This window comes from Poecilia formosa, unplaced genomic scaffold (genome assembly GCF_000485575.1).
Source record: "Poecilia formosa unplaced genomic scaffold, Poecilia_formosa-5.1.2 Scaffold96, whole genome shotgun sequence".
Taxonomy (NCBI): domain Eukaryota; kingdom Metazoa; phylum Chordata; class Actinopteri; order Cyprinodontiformes; family Poeciliidae; genus Poecilia; species Poecilia formosa.
The window spans coordinates 1,321,948-1,338,429 of NW_006800035.1; the positions used below are offsets into that span (position 1 = coordinate 1,321,948).

The 16,482-nt window shown below is 42.7% G+C and overlaps 3 protein-coding genes across 11 annotated transcripts in view; 2 read left to right on the top strand and 1 right to left on the bottom strand.

The window, feature by feature from the left end:
* Positions 1-8,667, top strand: LOC103142389 (ubiquitin-conjugating enzyme E2E 1). 6 transcript variants are annotated; one of them, XM_007558422.2, is made up of 7 exons: positions 3-306; positions 524-585; positions 1,944-2,108; positions 2,289-2,339; positions 7,151-7,283; positions 7,947-8,094; positions 8,200-8,667. In XM_007558422.2, exons 3-7 carry the CDS (start codon positions 1,951-1,953, stop codon positions 8,295-8,297), a joined length of 588 nt encoding a protein of 195 aa, XP_007558484.1. In that variant the 5' UTR covers positions 3-306; positions 524-585; positions 1,944-1,950; the 3' UTR covers positions 8,298-8,667. The 6 variants fall into 6 exon arrangements, 5 of the variants coding, with proteins under 5 accessions (XP_007558487.1, XP_007558484.1, XP_016529970.1 ...); XM_016674484.1 differs by lacking the exon at positions 524-585 and having other exon boundaries at positions 8,200-8,324; positions 8,449-8,667; XR_001662901.1 differs by lacking the exon at positions 524-585 and having other exon boundaries at positions 6-306; positions 8,200-8,360; positions 8,449-8,667.
* Positions 8,668-9,293: 626 nt separating this feature from the next.
* nkiras1 (NFKB inhibitor interacting Ras-like 1) lies at positions 9,294-13,331 on the bottom strand. 4 transcript variants are annotated; one of them, XR_001662899.1, is made up of 5 exons: positions 13,236-13,322; positions 12,874-12,974; positions 11,958-12,199; positions 10,235-10,929; positions 9,294-10,198 (listed from the first exon to the last, which is right to left on the bottom strand). XR_001662899.1 is itself a non-coding variant. In XM_007558431.2 (4 exons), the coding sequence occupies exons 2-4, from the start codon at positions 12,965-12,967 to the stop codon at positions 10,687-10,689; spliced, it is 579 nt and encodes a 192-aa protein (XP_007558493.1). In that variant the 5' UTR covers positions 12,968-13,036; positions 13,236-13,331; the 3' UTR covers positions 9,294-10,686. The 4 variants fall into 4 exon arrangements, 3 of the variants coding, with proteins under 3 accessions (XP_007558493.1, XP_007558492.1, XP_016529969.1); XM_007558431.2 differs by having other exon boundaries at positions 9,294-10,929; positions 12,874-13,036; positions 13,236-13,331; XM_007558430.2 differs by having other exon boundaries at positions 9,294-10,929; positions 12,874-13,036; positions 13,159-13,329.
* Positions 13,332-13,468: 137 nt separating this feature from the next.
* The window catches only part of LOC103142392 (60S ribosomal protein L15), a 6,010-nt gene continuing 2,996 nt past the window's right edge, over positions 13,469-16,482 (top strand). The window contains exons 1-3 of the mRNA XM_007558432.2: positions 13,469-13,546; positions 14,211-14,392; positions 14,483-14,619. Coding sequence (XP_007558494.1) covers positions 14,221-14,392; positions 14,483-14,619 — 309 coding nt within the window. The 5' untranslated portion in view covers positions 13,469-13,546; positions 14,211-14,220. The remainder of the gene's footprint in view (positions 13,547-14,210; positions 14,393-14,482; positions 14,620-16,482) is intronic.

The window sequence follows — 16,482 nt, forward strand, 5'->3', positions numbered from 1 at the left end:
TTTGGCCTTCCGTACAGAAAACACTGTAGCACACCATGCTTCTGTTACTGTGGGAAAGTAGGCCGAACTTCCCATCTTTTATTTTTTAAGAAAACTCTTTTTCTTTCTGTTGCTGTTCTCTGCAAAGTGCCGCAGATATTCGGTGTTGTTTCTGGACCCTCACTGTGATTCTGAATCAGATCCACAGATGATTGGATCATGGCGTCATGCTTTTATTTGTCAGAAGTTGACCGGAAGTTTCCCGTCTTCTCATTAAAGTATTCTGACAGTGGTGCGTCCAGGCGGCGGAGACACACACAAAGAAAGGTATCTAAAGCCATATATTAATATTGCTGGTGTTGTGAGATGCTGGACCTTTTGACCATGTTCTGACTGTAAACATGTCCGTGTTCGCGGCGGCGGACGGTTCGGAACCGGTCCATCCTGCGGCTGGCTGCCTGCACTCAGATCAGCTGCAAGTCGACGGCTGTTGCCGTTCAAACGTATTTATTTCCGTACGGTTTGTTTGGTTTGTGTGTCGTAGTGAGGGTCGGAGATGTTAAAAGCTGTCTAATTGGACCGGAACGACTTCGCGAACCACCACAGGTGAGAGTTTAAAGGCGACGTCGCCCTGTCGAACTCTTCTTTTCTCCGCCTCGACCTGCTCCTCTCAGCAGGCAGCGAAGGGCTGATGTGCGGCCGTGTATCCCTCCGTGGTGTCGACCAGAACCACCAGGCCCAAACACCGAACCGCTCCACCGAATGGTCCCCTTTGTCGCAACCCGACAAGGCTGTAAATATCAGCGCCGGGCTGAGAGCGTTAGCTGGAGCTCATGTGGAAGGAGAACGTGCGAGAAGGCGTTCGGGACGTGGGAACTGGTGGGTCCAGTTGGCTGTTCCCGTCCGGTCCATTCCTGGCCTGCTGTGGAAGCGGCCCAGTCAGGTTCCCAGCTGACCTCCCGCAACGATAATATAAACCGTGTGTGCAGGAGAACCAGGCAGGACTGGCAACACTCAAACCAGAGCAGCTGGTCTGTGTAGCGGAACCAGAACTGACTGGGAACTTAAAGCCCCCACAGAACTGATGGTACGTTCAATGACCAAAACCCAACTGAAGCACGACTTGAAGTGTGAGGTTTCTCACCAAACCGGACCTTGAAATCCAACATGGCTGCCGAGCTTATAAATCTACTGATGGCCACAGTGATGATGAAACTTAACTTCAACTTACTTACTGTCACACACTCTGTACTGTACAACCTGTTGCTATCCACCTTATTCCTATTACCCATGATGCTTTGCATGAATTGTGTGCATCACTTCTAGCTGGCTCTCTAAGTCTGAGTGAAAATAAGGATTTAAATGTGGGAATATCAATGTTTACCTTTTAAAAGCTACAGTATGTAACTTTTAGAAAAATCATGAGTTTATATATTTGTTAAAACTATCACTATGTTGTGACAGTATGAGACAGATAATCTGAGAAAAGATTGAGTTCCCCTCTGTGGTCCTACTGCCATCTGCAGAAATACAGCAAGTTCCCAGATTTTTGGAATGCAACTCCAAATTATTCATGGAAAACCTGCCTATCTGTTAATTTTTCATAGAGGAATCTGAAATATTTAAAGAAAAAAAAAAGCTTGGGAAGCTAAACTGCCTCTCTGTAATTCTACTGGACACATTGGCTGGTGTTGGCAAAGCAGCCAATCTGGTAGCGTTTTTTTTCCTTGGTTATGATTGGCCATACTCTTCAGAATGTGGCTTGTGGCCTCTGTGGTAGTGCCAATACAATTACCACTGTCTGTATTAATACATATTGAGGTATATTTGTTGCGCGAACTATTACTGAAGGGAGCTCTAAGTGTAGAAACAGGGCTCCAGTCCATTTATTCCTTTGACTTGTCGTCAGATGGTTTTACATGGAAACATGAAAGCTGTACTCTGTGTTCCTGCTGGTCCCCAAGGCTCGGTATGTCGGATGAAGATTCCCGTGCCAGCACAAGCTCTTCTTCCTCTTCATCTTCCATTCATCATCATCAGCAGCAGCAGGAAGTAAGCCCTTCAAAGAAGCGAGAGAGCAAAGTCAGCATGAGCAAGACCTCCAAGCTTCTGTCTACCAGCGCTAAAAGGTGAACCCTCTCCTTTAGTCCTGCCTTGTCTCGTCACAGAACAAGGTAGCGGTTTTCCTCCAGCTTTAGATGATTAGACATTGTACTCTGGCTCCATTAGTCTTAATTCAGAGTGAGAGTTTGATTAAAAGATGTTAAATTTAACATTTTATTGTTTCTTTTTTTCATTGTTCTTTGAAGAATTCAAAAGGAACTGGCTGACATTACACTGGATCCTCCTCCGAACTGCAGGTGAGTGGTAGTATTTCAGTCTCATCTGTTTGGAGTTGGTAAACGTTAACAGGAATCACCTCTACCTGTGTAACAAGAAGGTGTTAAATATTAAGGGTGTGACACAGGAAGCTCTCTGAAGATCTTCCTTCCCATTAGCATTATACCATCAACTGATTTTGTTAGTTTTGCAGACTGTGGGTTGATTTGAATTGACCAAATCTACAGTATATGACTGGATCAGAACCAGATCTGTGTTGTGACATGGTGCTGTATGAATAATCTGAATTAGGGGTGCACTGTCTAACGGATCCTGATTTCCTGAATTTTGGGTGATTAGCAATCGGCCAATGCTAGCATGTGAAACTGATGTTCTCTACCTCCGCAAAGGTCCGAAGACCATGAATTCAATGAAGAACCAGCATTTGATCACTAACCGCCTTCAGAGGAACAGCGTGGATCTAGATGTGTTCTCTCTGAGGCTGACCCATTACTTTAACACACACAACCAGCAGAGGGAGAGTAGATGTCAGGTGGTGAGAACAGTGTCTCATTCTGCAAAGACCAGTTCCTCCCAAACAGCTTTTTACAAGTTCGTGAGATGAGCTCTTTGCAAACTGTGGCAATGTGAGGCTACATAGATGCATGGAAGCTACACTCCTGCTGCTGTCAGATAGGAGGGATCCCAGGACTACCTTGCTGTACTCCACGTGACCTCTTGTCCATTCCGATGAGAAAATGTTATGTTATGGTGAAAGATTCAGTTTTAACCAACTGAATGGGGGAAGAGGGAAGGCGGAGGGGTGACAGAACCGCTATGTGGGCAGCAGCTTCTTTCATGAAGCCAGATTTGGTCTGTCTGGCCTGTTTTTAAACAAGCCTGGTTGGTTTAGACACCTGAAAATTAAAGCAATCTGTTCTGCTCATGGATCCGCTCCTCTCTACGATCTGTGCATCTCCAGGTCTAGGGTACAGGGATGGGTCATGTCCTGTTTCATGCCTTTTATTTCCTGGTCAGATGTAATGACAGGTCTATCGGTAAGTGTCAGCTCAGCTCTAAATAACTGGTGTGTGAACTTGAGGTTGTCCCGTCTAGACCTGGAAGATGAACTGACGGCTTAAACTCCAGCAGTTAGCTCTCTGACAGCCTCCAGGAGCTTTTAGAAGACACTTAGTGGATTTAGGTGTCACTGTAACAACCCTGACTCATATCCTGACCTACAGGTGGCTGAATGTACACTTAACAACTATAAACCTCCTGCCCCAAGAACCACTGAAGGAAACAACATGAAAACCTCTGAAGAAGACTCTGACTTCCTTCATGCAGTGTAAACAAAAATAGAGTCAGATTTTAGGATTTCTCTTTTGTTTCTCATAAAAGACAAAAGGTCATTTCTGCCACACGTTTGTTTTAGCTGTTTTTACCCTGAATACACAGCGCTGCAGTCCGCTTCTTGCTTTTGGAGCGGTCTCTGGTCCACTTGGTGTTCAATTTGCGTTCAAACTGCACCAAAATTCACTTCAACCAAACCTAGACCGAGGTTTGTAGATGAACGAGAGTTCACATTTTTAGTCTGCGTCAGAGTTCAATTACACATTCACAGCTCCCCAAACCAACTGGACTTTCTAGGCAAACGAACTGGATTACAGCGGACTGAAAAGGGCTGGTATGAACGCCCTGATCCTTTTAGTTTTCCCCTGTTGTTCCAATGCAGTCTCCCCTTTTTTTTACCATTCTCCTAACTGTCCCCCAAACATCCTGGGATCCGCCTGATTTCAGTCTTAAACTGTGGAAAACATGAGATGACCCCTAAATCAAGGGTGCCCAAAGTGGGTCCTCGGGGGGGCCGGCATCCTGCATGTTTTAATTTTCTCCCTGGTGGTGGTAACAACCTTTTCAGCAAGTCAATGTTCTCCTAAGACCTTCTAATGATCCATCATTTGATACAGGTGTGTTAAACCAGGGAGAGAACTAAAACATGCAGGATGCCGGCCCTCCAGGACCCACTTTGGGCACCCCTGCCCTAAATCAATAAAGCCAGAACTGGCATATATAACAGTTTGACATCATCACTGCAAAGTGCAGCAGGCCAGTAGCTGATGAGCAGGGCGGTGTGCTACAGGCTGTGTTGTTGGAGCCCTGAGGTTTCTGAAAAGCTTCTCTGTAGAGGAAGTGGCTGGCCCTGTTACCTCAACAAGCAGCTGAGCTCTGAGCTACTGCACGCACACACACACACACACACCATTTAAAAGGTGAAAGTTCCCTTCACTAGGTTGAGGTGTATCTAGTGCTGCAGCAGCGCTGCTAGTGTCTGCTGTGTGCCTGTGTCATGGTGGAGTAATGCGGTTCTGAGGACACCCGCCGCAGCAGAACCTGCACCACTCGGCCCGGCTGGCTCAGCATGTTGGCAGCTGCTTGTGGAAAGACTGAGTCAGTGCAGCAGCAGCTGCAGCTGGGTCAGACATGAAGGGAGCATGTTACATGTGTGTGGTCGATGTGTTGAACTCATGGCTGTTGAAAACATGAATGTGTGAGTATATTTACAGGGGAATTCTTGTTACACTTCCTTACAAATGTAATCATAGACTTGAAACTTTTTCACATCTTATGTTTTTTTTTTATTTGGAATTTGGAGGAAGAGAATAGTTGAAACTTAATTTTTTACAATAAAAATCTGCAAAAGTGACTTCAGGGTGGCTAACATTACACTCTGAGCACAGAACCAGTCTGAACCCGGTTCTGCTCCGTACAGCTGGTTGGATTCAAAGCAGGGCTGGGTATTTATTGTATCATGTATCATTTATTGCAATAAATTTCTTCTAAAATTTTGATTTAACGTTGTCACAATACATTACAATTCCAGTTGTTACAGACTACAACCACACAATATCACAATAAAACTTTTAAGTTCATATTCCCCACTTCCAGTTCAAAGTTCATCTGTTTGTTTTTATCAGTGTTTTTACTTCATTGTTCATCAGCAGGATGTAGCTAAGCTCTACAGCAGCAGAAAACCCCCTGAACCACATGTTGAGAACCCCAAACAGGTTTCCAGGTGATTTTTCAACAAAAACAATGGAAGCAGATCATGGATCAGAATGTTCAACTACCAACTGTAATAATAATAATAATAATAATAATAATAAAACCAGAATCTGCCATCATGGAGATGTCGTGAAGGCAGGGCTATGTCCACCCAGGCATTTTGTACAGCTGAATGGTTGCCATGGAGATTTAAGGATTCCTCAAACATGCATGATAGGATCAAGGCAACACTCCAGGTATGTTTTTGATGAGGGAATAACATTATAAGATGACGTAAAGCTCAAAAAAAGTACTGGCCCTTTAAGATATTTGTATGTCAGACGGACTCTGCTTGTTGTGCAGCCACAGAATCAGTCATACTGAGAGTAGATGACACACTCAATTTTCTTTGTTGGTTTCAGGGTAAATGGGGCTGGATGGGAATGTGTTCAGTCTGATTTGAAACCTTTCTTCCTTCCAGAAGCTCAGACATTCTGATGGAAACTTTCCATATCAATGTATTGAGACGTGAACACTGCAGACATGCAAGCAGTTCCTGCCTGCAGGCCCAGTAACAAAAACAGGTTGGGGTGTGAAGAGGCGCTGGAGCACATGCGGGCAGAAATAAAACGCAACATTAACCTGGTTTATGCTGACGTGGCTGCAAATCTGACCGAAACTATTACAGACTTTGTGCTCCTTCCTAATGTTACTCTGCTGACCTACTGCAGTCGGCCTTTCCTTCAGGAGACGAATGTCCTTCCATCATTTCATCTTCCTCCTAATAAGCTGCACAGTGGGAGGGGGCTAGATCCCCAGGCTGTTTCTGACTTGTAGCCAGGGGGCGCTGATGACTCGATCTGATCTGGTGCTGAAGAGATGAAGAAGCTGCAGTGTTTTCAGGTGTGTCCGCTCAGTGTGAGGCACTTCAGAACCAAATGTCAGTGTGTGTGTGGGAACACACGAGTAAATGAAGTTATGCAAAACCTGCACTAAGCTGTAAACAATGAGCTCCTGTGTGTTCATTCACAGGTTCAAAGGTTAAACCCTGGGTAGTGTTGCTTCTCCTTTAAGCATTCAGTTTTTTGTGACTGCTCCTGCAGCAGTCTGTGCACTAAGAGGTGCTGGGAGAATGTCCCCCTGACGGCAGCGATAGTGACAGTGTTTCCTCACAGCGACGTGCTGCTGAACGGAGCAGTTCAGGTCAGAGGGATGGAAAGGATGACGTTAAGCTCTGATTGGGTCAAAGATTCTGTCAATATCGTTCAACTTTATTTGGCTGGTTTATTTAGTTTATTTTTGAAAATGTGCAAATTTTCAGAAAATGTAGTCGTCATCTTTTTAAAAGAGTTTAGTTTTTCTTTATCTTAAAATCTTAAAATGGGAATATTGAAGTTGCAGTTTAAAAATTCCAACAGATTTCCTTTCCTGCAGTAAATATTTGTCAAAAATTAGAGGATGTTTCTTTTTTTTTTTTTTCCAAAGGTTTGTGGCTCAAGACACATTTTATTTAGCCTTTAGGGAAGCTTTAGGAAATTCTAATGCCAACAGATAATATCAGGTTCCTGCATAGAAGCAGGAATGGCAATTAGTTCAGATATTGATCAATACTGCAGCAACCATTCTGGAAACTTCCAATAAACCCAGTTAAAGTACAGAAACATGGTTTCAGTCACATTTCCAGATTATTGGACTCTGATGGAAGGTTTGCCCTCTGACCTTGTGTGAACTGAACCCACTCCAGACTCTCTGTGCGTGTGTGCGTGTGCGTGTGTGTGTGTGTGTGTGTGTGTGTTTGTTTTGACAGTGCCGGCCCTAAAGGAGACAACATCTATGAGTGGAGGTCCACCATCCTGGGCCCCCCGGGCTCCGTGTACGAGGGAGGAGTGTTCTTCCTGGACATCGCCTTCACACCAGACTACCCCTTCAAACCCCCCAAGGTAAGGATTCTACACAATACATACATTCACTAGATCAGAATACTACTGAAAGGCCTGTTTAGTTCACAAACCTCACCAAGTGAAACATATAGATTACAAATTGATTTCTATTAATTATGAAGATTAGCCCTTATAGCTAATGAAAACACAAAATTTAAAATTAGAAGATTACATCAGACCAATTTTAAAAGCTATTTTTAAAACCGGAAACATGGATGGAGGCCTGTCATGTTGACATATTTTGCTGGACGATAAATTCTAAAAAAAATAAAATAATTTCTAAAAGAAAACTTTGAGTTTCAAATGTTGAAAATGTTCAAATTTTTAAAAAATTTGTGGCTGATTTTTTTTTTTCTATTTACATTGCCCCTAACATACCATAGTAGGTTAAAGTATTTCATAGAGCCCATACGCTGCATTTAATTTAGATGTGTAATGTTCAGGTTTTCCACCAGAGGGCACACTTCATCCTTGTTAAAAAACACAACTTTTAAAGTGTGAAATTATGGCAATTACCTTGTGGGACTTGGTTGTGACAGTCCAGTCTGTGGGATCAGAGTTGTTTGGACTCTGATCTGGTTCTGAGGTGGAACAGAACCAAACAGGTGGTTTTTTTTGGTGGTGTTTCACGGTTTCTCACAGGGGCATTGTGTGTGTCATCAGGTGACGTTCCGCACCAGGATCTATCACTGCAACATCAACAGCCAGGGGGTGATCTGCCTGGACATCCTGAAGGACAACTGGAGTCCTGCCCTCACCATCTCCAAGGTCCTGCTGTCCATCTGCTCCCTGCTCACCGACTGCAACCCTGGTGAGAGATCTGTAGCACTCAATACTTTCTCTGATGACATTCAGTGGTTCCCCCCACCCCAGTCTGCCCCTGGTCCATACTGATGTCGTGCTTGTGTTTTGACAGCGGACCCCCTGGTGGGAAGCATTGCCACACAGTACACCACAAACAGACCAGAACACGACAGGATAGCCAAACAGTGGACAAAACGCTACGCCACATAATCAGCAGAGCGACAACTGCTGGGACAAGTGGGTTTGTGGGGTGGGGGTTGATTTGTAGCAAAAGTGTGTGTGTGTGTTTGTTTGGGGCGGGGGGATTTTTACCTTGCAGCTGAAGTCTTAACTTGTTTATTGTATTTTAAATTATCTGCAGCCCGACTGTAACCCCATGTTGTAGCCTGAGCTCCAGGATGGCTGCTTCCTGGAGTCGCCATGACTACCAGTCAGATGTTTGGTGTTTGCTTCTCCTCCAGAACGCGAAGTTGGTTCACTCTTGTAGACATGTTTAGGTGTGGATGGATGTTGGTTGTGATTTGTGTTCGGACTGTTCTGTTTCTCCCTTTGAAAGAATTAAACAAAACCAAGAAGTCCGGTTGGGTCCGGTTCCATCGTCTCTTTATTGTGATCCGGTACAGATAGAATCATTAGCTGACCCTGTGCTCTAGCAGCACGTTCAATGCTAACACGGCTCATTCACCCCGACGCCATCCTCACATCAAGGAATGTGGCTCATTAAAGTGACAAATATAAATTAGTTAAAAAATAAATATTTCATCTAAACACTGATTATTTCTACATTGAAGACTAACAGAAGTAAGCAGCTTGGTCAAAAAAAAACATGCATGCACGCGCACACACACACACACACACACACACCAACACCAACCATTCATCTAGTAAAGGGAGTAGCAGGAAGGTTATTGTTGGCTGTGGTTGGTGGACATGAACCAGACAGAGCTGAGTCCTACAGAGGACCAGGAGGAATGCCACTTTTGTTATCAATGATGAACTTTCTGCAGCTCATCTACTCGATCTAAATCAGATTCTTTCTTCCACTGATGAGTCTATTAAACTCCTAGCCTTCCCATGAAACATGTCTCTGATTAACAGGGTTCTTGTTGGGACTGGTTCCCTGTATCGAAGTTATAAAACCTCCAAAATCTGCCCTCAAACTGTCCCTGAAGTCCCAGAACCACTTTTTTCTTTATTTCCTTTATCTAAGAGAATAATAGAGTGGAGCAGGACCGCCCCACCCCACATGTGGCTGCAGGTTGCTGACTAGTTAGCTAACAGCAGCTAGCTAAAAAGAAAAACAAGTCTGCAAATAGCAGTACCTGTCTATGACAGAGGATTAGAGCAAGAAAAAATAAATACGTTTTCAAGAATAAAGTTGTGATATTGCAAGAAAAAAGTCGTACATTAATGAAGTCTAATTCAAGAATAAAGTACGACAAAAAAGTCATGAGAATGAAGTCAAATATATGAAAAAAATATAATTCGAGAATAAAGTTGTAATGTAATATTCGGAGACTGTTGTAATTTTATGAGAACAGAAACACAAAAAAAATAATTAAAACAAAGAATGCTGGTAATCTTGTGATGGCTCCATTTTACAAATGGAACATCATTCATCTTTTAACACATCAGCATCCAGATATCAGTAGCAGGACTTGTGCAAACTGATTATATTTCAAAGAAAATCCTCAGACTAGATGAGTTGCTCGCATGAGGTCTTGATCATTTTATCAAAGATTTCTCTTATTAAAACAATTTTTTCTAGTAATTTTACCACTTTCTTCTGGCAATATTACATCATTAAATGACTTTATTCTTGTAATTTAAAAAATAACCAATTTTTTAGTCCCTTGTGTGGAGGTAACACTGAGATCTACAGCTGGTCAGACACCCTGACTAACAGCATGTTAGCCTATAGAAACAATACTAACCTGCTGAATGAACACTGACAATTGCCAGCTGCTTTTACAATCAAAATAATGAAACTCGAGCTAACATCACTATCAGTGCAGTCCAGGTTTAAAAACGGCTACATTTTGTTTTTAAGTCATTAAGTGTCATCATATCAGCCCAGACTGAACTGGGATTGGCCTCCAGCTGTGTGTCGCCTGGTTCACCAATATTCTGATCAAAACCTTTAAAACACGCCGCCATGCAAGCAGCCGCTCACACATCTAAACCGGGTCAGGCCTCTCAGTCCGGCCATCTCCACGGTTATCAGCTCTGCTGATAGCAGCAACTCTGGATAATCCAGCAGAGGGCAGCAGAATCCCTTTTAGGGATTTGGATGCTCAATGCTCAAACTGGATCAGTCTCAACCTCAGCCTCACGCCATCAACAGCAGGAGGAAATTAATTAGCTACAGACATGAATATTAATTAGAAATCTACTCACTAACATCAGTTCACATATTGCACTATGATTTCTATTACAGCAACCTCAGTGGACTCAGGAAGCTGCTCCACCTGACCAACCACATGCTGCCATGTTTGAGAATCAAAGAATCAAGCCTGTATATAATGTTCTAACTGCAGATGGTTAACACTGCAGAGGAGTGTAAACTGGTTGAGTTGGGGGTCCGGGTGGGCGGGGCCTCTCAGATGTCATTGGAGGCCGTGCCTTTGCTTTTGCGTCCAGGCAGAGGGAAGGCCGACTTGCTCTGCGGCTGGGTCAGCCGGCTGGTCAGCTGGATGAAGGGTTCGATGAGTGAGCCGCGCTCTGTCACGCTCACCTCCCACAGCTTCACCTTCTCCCCCCGTGCCCACTGCTGTGCCGCCTCCTGCTCCACCTGACGGAGCTCGGTCAGGTCGCTTTTGTTTCCCAGGACGATGATGGTCACCTGGAAACACAACACACGTTTAGTAAGCTAATGTGGAGCACGGCTCACAGAAAGCTCAGCAACCTAGCGAACAGCACATGTAACTCTCAGATCAAGTGTTGGCACATGTGTGATGTTCCTCTGGCTTCAAGAGCCCAGGGTAGGACCCTCTGTGGTTCTATGGCAGGCTGTTTTACCATTTAGTCAGAGTGTAGCCAGAGATAACGCAAATACGCATTTTGTCTGGTCAAAATATAATTAGATTAAAGGCACACTATTATGTAAAATCAACCTTTTTAACCTTTTCATCATGTTATAATTTTATTCACTCATAAAAAAACACACCTGGTGTGTTGCCTTGATTCTTTCATACGTGACTGAGAAATCCTTTAATCTACACGCCAACTATTCCCCTGTGAAAAACGCCTGGGTGGACCTAGCCCCGCCTTTGAGGCGCAGCTCCTCCTCAGAGCTGCAGTTTTCAAACTTCTGCCTCACAAAGCAGCTCTCCCCACCACTCCACTGGATGAAGAGAATCTGTTAGCAACAACAGATAAAGTCTTGCCACAGATTCCCTGGTTTAGGTCTGAACTTTAAGTAGACCATTCTAACAAATAAATACAATTTAATCTAAACGATTTCATTGTACCTGTTTTTAGCTCCATCCATCTTTCTGTTAATTCTAAGCAGCTTCCCTGTCCCTGCAGAAGAAAAGTTTCTCCAAGGCATGATGCCGTCACTACCGTTCAGATGGTATATTCAGGATGATGTGCAGTGTTATGGCTTTCGTCTTGCTGGCATACACAACTCATCAGAAGCAGCTTTCTGCAGCTCCTCCAAAGTCATCTGTGCAGGTGGTCCATCCTCTCTCTGGTCAGATGATGGATTGATCAAAACTCTGGGAAATGTTCAAAGCTTGGGATGTTGTTGTAGAAACTAACCCAGCTTTAAACTCCTACACACTTTTCTCTCTGACCTGTTGGCTATGGTTTGACCCTATATCAGAAGTATTTTTGAGATGAGGTGTAAGTGCAGCAAACAAGCATCACCTCCTTCTTGTCTCTGGACTTGTCGATTTCCTTCTTCAGGAAGTCAATTTTCTTGAAGGACTCCAGGCTGTCGACACTGTAAACCAGCACGAAGCCGTCGGCCACAGAGTAGTAGTGCTTCGGGAGGTCTTGAGTATCTTGAAGTCCTTTGGTGTCGTAAAGCCTCAGCTGCTCCTTCACCCCTCGATCGGTCTCCACCGACGCCACGTACACGTCCTCCTGCGTCTCATTGGACTCAGAGCCTGGACACCAACAGGAAGACACAGCCAGTCTTTCGGCAGCAATAACAACACTGTCCCACAGCAATGCTGTCAAATTAGGGCATATTAGGGCCACTGCAGATAAAAAAGTAAATTAAAAAAATTGTAAATATTTTTTTTTAAATCACTGAAATTTTCTTGGAAAAATAAAAAGAAAAGGCGTAAATTTACGCCAAAAAAACCCCTCAGAACTTTTGAGGTTAATCTGGAGGTTTATCTGGAGATTACATGGAATTATCGGAATTTTAAAAAAAAGTCTTAATGTTAAATTTTTCAAAACAGAAATTTTCACGTTTTATAGAAATTTTCTAAGATTATTCTCTAAATTTCCGTGTTTTTGGCGGAAATGTACTTTTTTTCCCCCCTTTTTTAAAAATCTACAATGGCCCTAATACGCCATCATTGCCTACCAACTGCGTCGCACTTGAATTTCCCCATTGAGGGATAGTAAAGGATATTTTTATTTTTAGTAAAGGATATTTTTATTTTATTCAGTACGAGGTTTTTAATCTGTACAAACACAAACTGTGCTCAGTTAAAATATCAGTTACTTTATTCTCAAACAGGTCAGTGAAGTTGAACGCAATATTTCATGTAAATAAAGGACCAGTCGCTGTAATTAGTATTTGTTGCCTGGGAGTCAGAACCCTGCTTACCAACAGAGTGGTTTCCATACAGCAGCTGCTCCAGAATGGCTGTTTTCCCAACCGCTGCCAGGCCACACACCACCACTTTACAACCTTTTCCCATTTCGACCCTGGGTTGAGAGAAGATAAAGCGGGTCCTTACTGACGGTCACGGCTGATTGGCATGTTCCACCTGCATTCACACGAAAAAAACGTCCCTTTAAAGAAGCAGAAAAGCTCCCATCTAGGAAAACTTGCGTATTCTGTTGCTAGCAACTTCGCATTAACGTCTTGTGCTGCGTGATATAAACACACCAATAAAAGTCGAGCTGCGAATAAACTTTTTGTTGACAATGTCTACACATAAAATAAATTTGTCAAGGTGAACGAACCCGGAAACTGTCTGTAAAACCACAATAAAAAGCCGGTGTATCCATTCTGTAGCTACATTGGTTGTTTGCTCACAGCGCATGCGCGTACTGTGAAGTAGATATTTTTGCCCGTACATCATGAAGGCGTAATTTGATTTTATCAAACTAAACAGTAAAAGCAGTTCATAAACAAAGAGAATAATTGAAAAATATAAAATACATAAAATGAATAATTGAAAAACCACATTTCCCATGAGCACCGGAAAGGAAACGTACTGCCATAAAGCATGCTGGGTAAAATCCCTCTCTCTTTCCGGCTGGTACGCCATCAAGTAAGCTAGAATTCCCATACTTCTGAAGCAAACACAATCCACAAAAATCATTGTTTATACAGATTCATCTGCTGTTCCAACTTAGGGGATAGATTCGGATGTTCGTTATCGTCTTTACATCTCGGCTATTTTGTGATAAATATTTTGAATTCTGTGATTAAAGTCTTAGTTTAGTTGGACGTGCATTCTGGTAGACCGCTAGCCATTAGCATTCCTGTTGCTGAAGCGCTAGGTGCAGGATTTATTTAAATACAGAACATTTGAGTTGTACCCTGACTTCGTTGTCTTCTTATCAGTTATAGTTTGTGGCGTAGTGTCCTAAATATTAACCTCGAGAGAGGTGGTGGCGCTAAGCTAAGCGGCTAACACTGCTGCTTTATTTGTAGCATGTAGTTGAACGTGGATAAGTTATCCATTGGCAATAGAACACATTGATTCGGTGATTGTTGTTTGTTGGGTACTTCATCATATTTGACATGTCTGTATGGGTTTGTACGTTAAGGTGTGTATAAAAAGAATGAGCCATGTTGTGAGGAATCTGAATGAAGCCATGTGTAGTCCCATGCTTCAGATTTATTGACCAGTGAACAGCCAGTCTGATTTCTTTGGAACTCATTAAACTGCCATCTGAGTTGACATTGTCTGAAATATTTCTCTCCTTTAGGTAAGTCAACATGGGAGCCTACAGGTATATGCAGGAGTTGTGGCGCAAGAAGCAGTCTGATGTGATGCGCTTCCTGCTCCGCGTTCGCTGCTGGCAGTACCGTCAGCTGTCCAACCTCCATCGGGCCCCCAGACCCACCAGGCCTGACAAGGCTCGTAGGCTGGGCTACAAAGCCAAGCAGGGTGGGTACTTCCCTGTGGACTTAATGGGGAGCAGTTCAATGCACCGTTCATCATCGGTGCTAGCTTTAACTATTGTCTGTTTTCATCCAGGCTATGTCATTTACCGCGTCAGAGTGCGCCGTGGTGGCCGCAAACGTCCCGTCCCTAAGGGAGCGACCTATGGCAAGCCGGTGCATCATGGTGTGAACCAGCTCAAATTCGCCCGCAGTTTGCAGTCCACTGCTGAGGTATGAGAACAAGCTGCATTTCACCAACCTGGTCCCAACTATCAGTTCAGCGTCGTGTTGAAGTGACACTTTGACATGGAATAGATGTCTAGTTCTGTAATTTCCAGTTGATTAAACTTGTTTTAGAGCTCAGGGTTAACCAGAGGAGGCCCAAGAGAAAAACGGAGCTCTTATTCATCACAACTACTCCAGGCTCAACACTTTATAGCTGTTTGACCTTTAACCCTGAAAGACCCAAACAAAAAATATATTTCAGCAAGCTAGGTGGTTTTGTTGAACAGTAGAGGTGAAAATGTGTTCAGATATTTGTTTTTCTTCGCTTATGTAAAGTTTTATGAAAATGTAATATTAAATATAGTATAAAATTATTCAGGCATTTTGTACAAATATTGCTCAGAAATAAGAACTACACACATAAATCCGCCTTGATTTCTTTAACTTTGGACAATTCATGTGAAATGGATCTTATCTACATATTTTGAGGACATGCACATAAACAGTCAGTAATAGTCATCCCACTGGTCCAACTTAGCCACTTTGTCAATATATTTAATAACTTTTGAAACTTAAAAAAGTAATCTGCAGGTCAGGCTTTCTAATAATTTGTGATCAACCAGAAAACTCCAATCGGTGCACATGTTGAAAAACATTGTAATCATCCAAAGATAAACTGGAAATGCATTTAGCTCCCTTGTGGTTCAGTGAATGTCCTGCTCAGTCCATGTGTTTCAGGGTGTGGTTTACTGTGACCCGGTGCTGGGACTTATCTGCAGATTCCCCATCTACATAATTTAAGACTGAACAGTAAGGGGTCAAGTTCTCCAAGTTTGAGTAAAAAAAAAGAAGAAAAGTCAACTTTTGGAAATAAATCATCTTTAGTTTGAATTGGAAATATTGTAATATTACAGCAGTGGGTCTTAAAGGGTTAAACCTCATCAGTTGGTTTATTATAAAGCAATCTATTGTTGTTCAAAGTAAGTAAGTAAGTATGGTGGGCCATGTACGCCACACGATCTAACCAGTGAAACAAAGTGCAGAATGGAATTTATTCAACCAGAACAACTGATGGGACGTAGAGACATGACTGATCATTTAAACTGTCCTGGACAAACATATTAAATCTGCTGTTATATTTAAGCAGTTTAATACATAACAATGAAGGTATTTACTGGTTATAACCTTTTATAAAAGATGACTGAAGTAGAAGTAGTAAAACCTGACTGGACGTCCTGCTCACTTCAACCTGCAACATCGTTTTTGTAGCTGAAATTTTTAATGGCCAAAAAAGATTCACCATAACCATTTGATCTAAATTCACAGGTTAGTTAATATAAAAATCCCAATGTATGTAGCTGTGTCAGAATTCAGGGTCTGCATCCTTCGAAGGGCTGGTCTACGTAGGACGGGTCCTTCGAAGGCCGGGAAAAAACTAAGACCGGAAGTAAAATATCTGTGGATTCGGACAGATCTACCCTTCACCAACTGTCCCCGCCCCCACCTCAGCGTAACTCATGTTGCCAAGCAACCGTGACAGCGTGAAGCAGAGAGCAGAGAAGAAAAAAAATTTAAAAAAAAAACAATGGAGCCGATGTTTGTTTTTCAGTCATGTATTACTGATTTCTATATTATTCTTCAACTTTTATAGTAAAGGATGTTCCATAGTAAAAAGGAAATCTCTTAGTTTGATTATAAAATGTTCAAATGCACTTTTCTACAAGGAATACAAATTATTCATTTACAAATATAATACTCTCCACATCGCAGATAGGACATTACGGTTAAATAAACATATTTGAAGGCTTAACTTTAATTAATCAATCAAACCGATGTGCTCTGCTTTGAAATACTTTGTAAACCAAACAT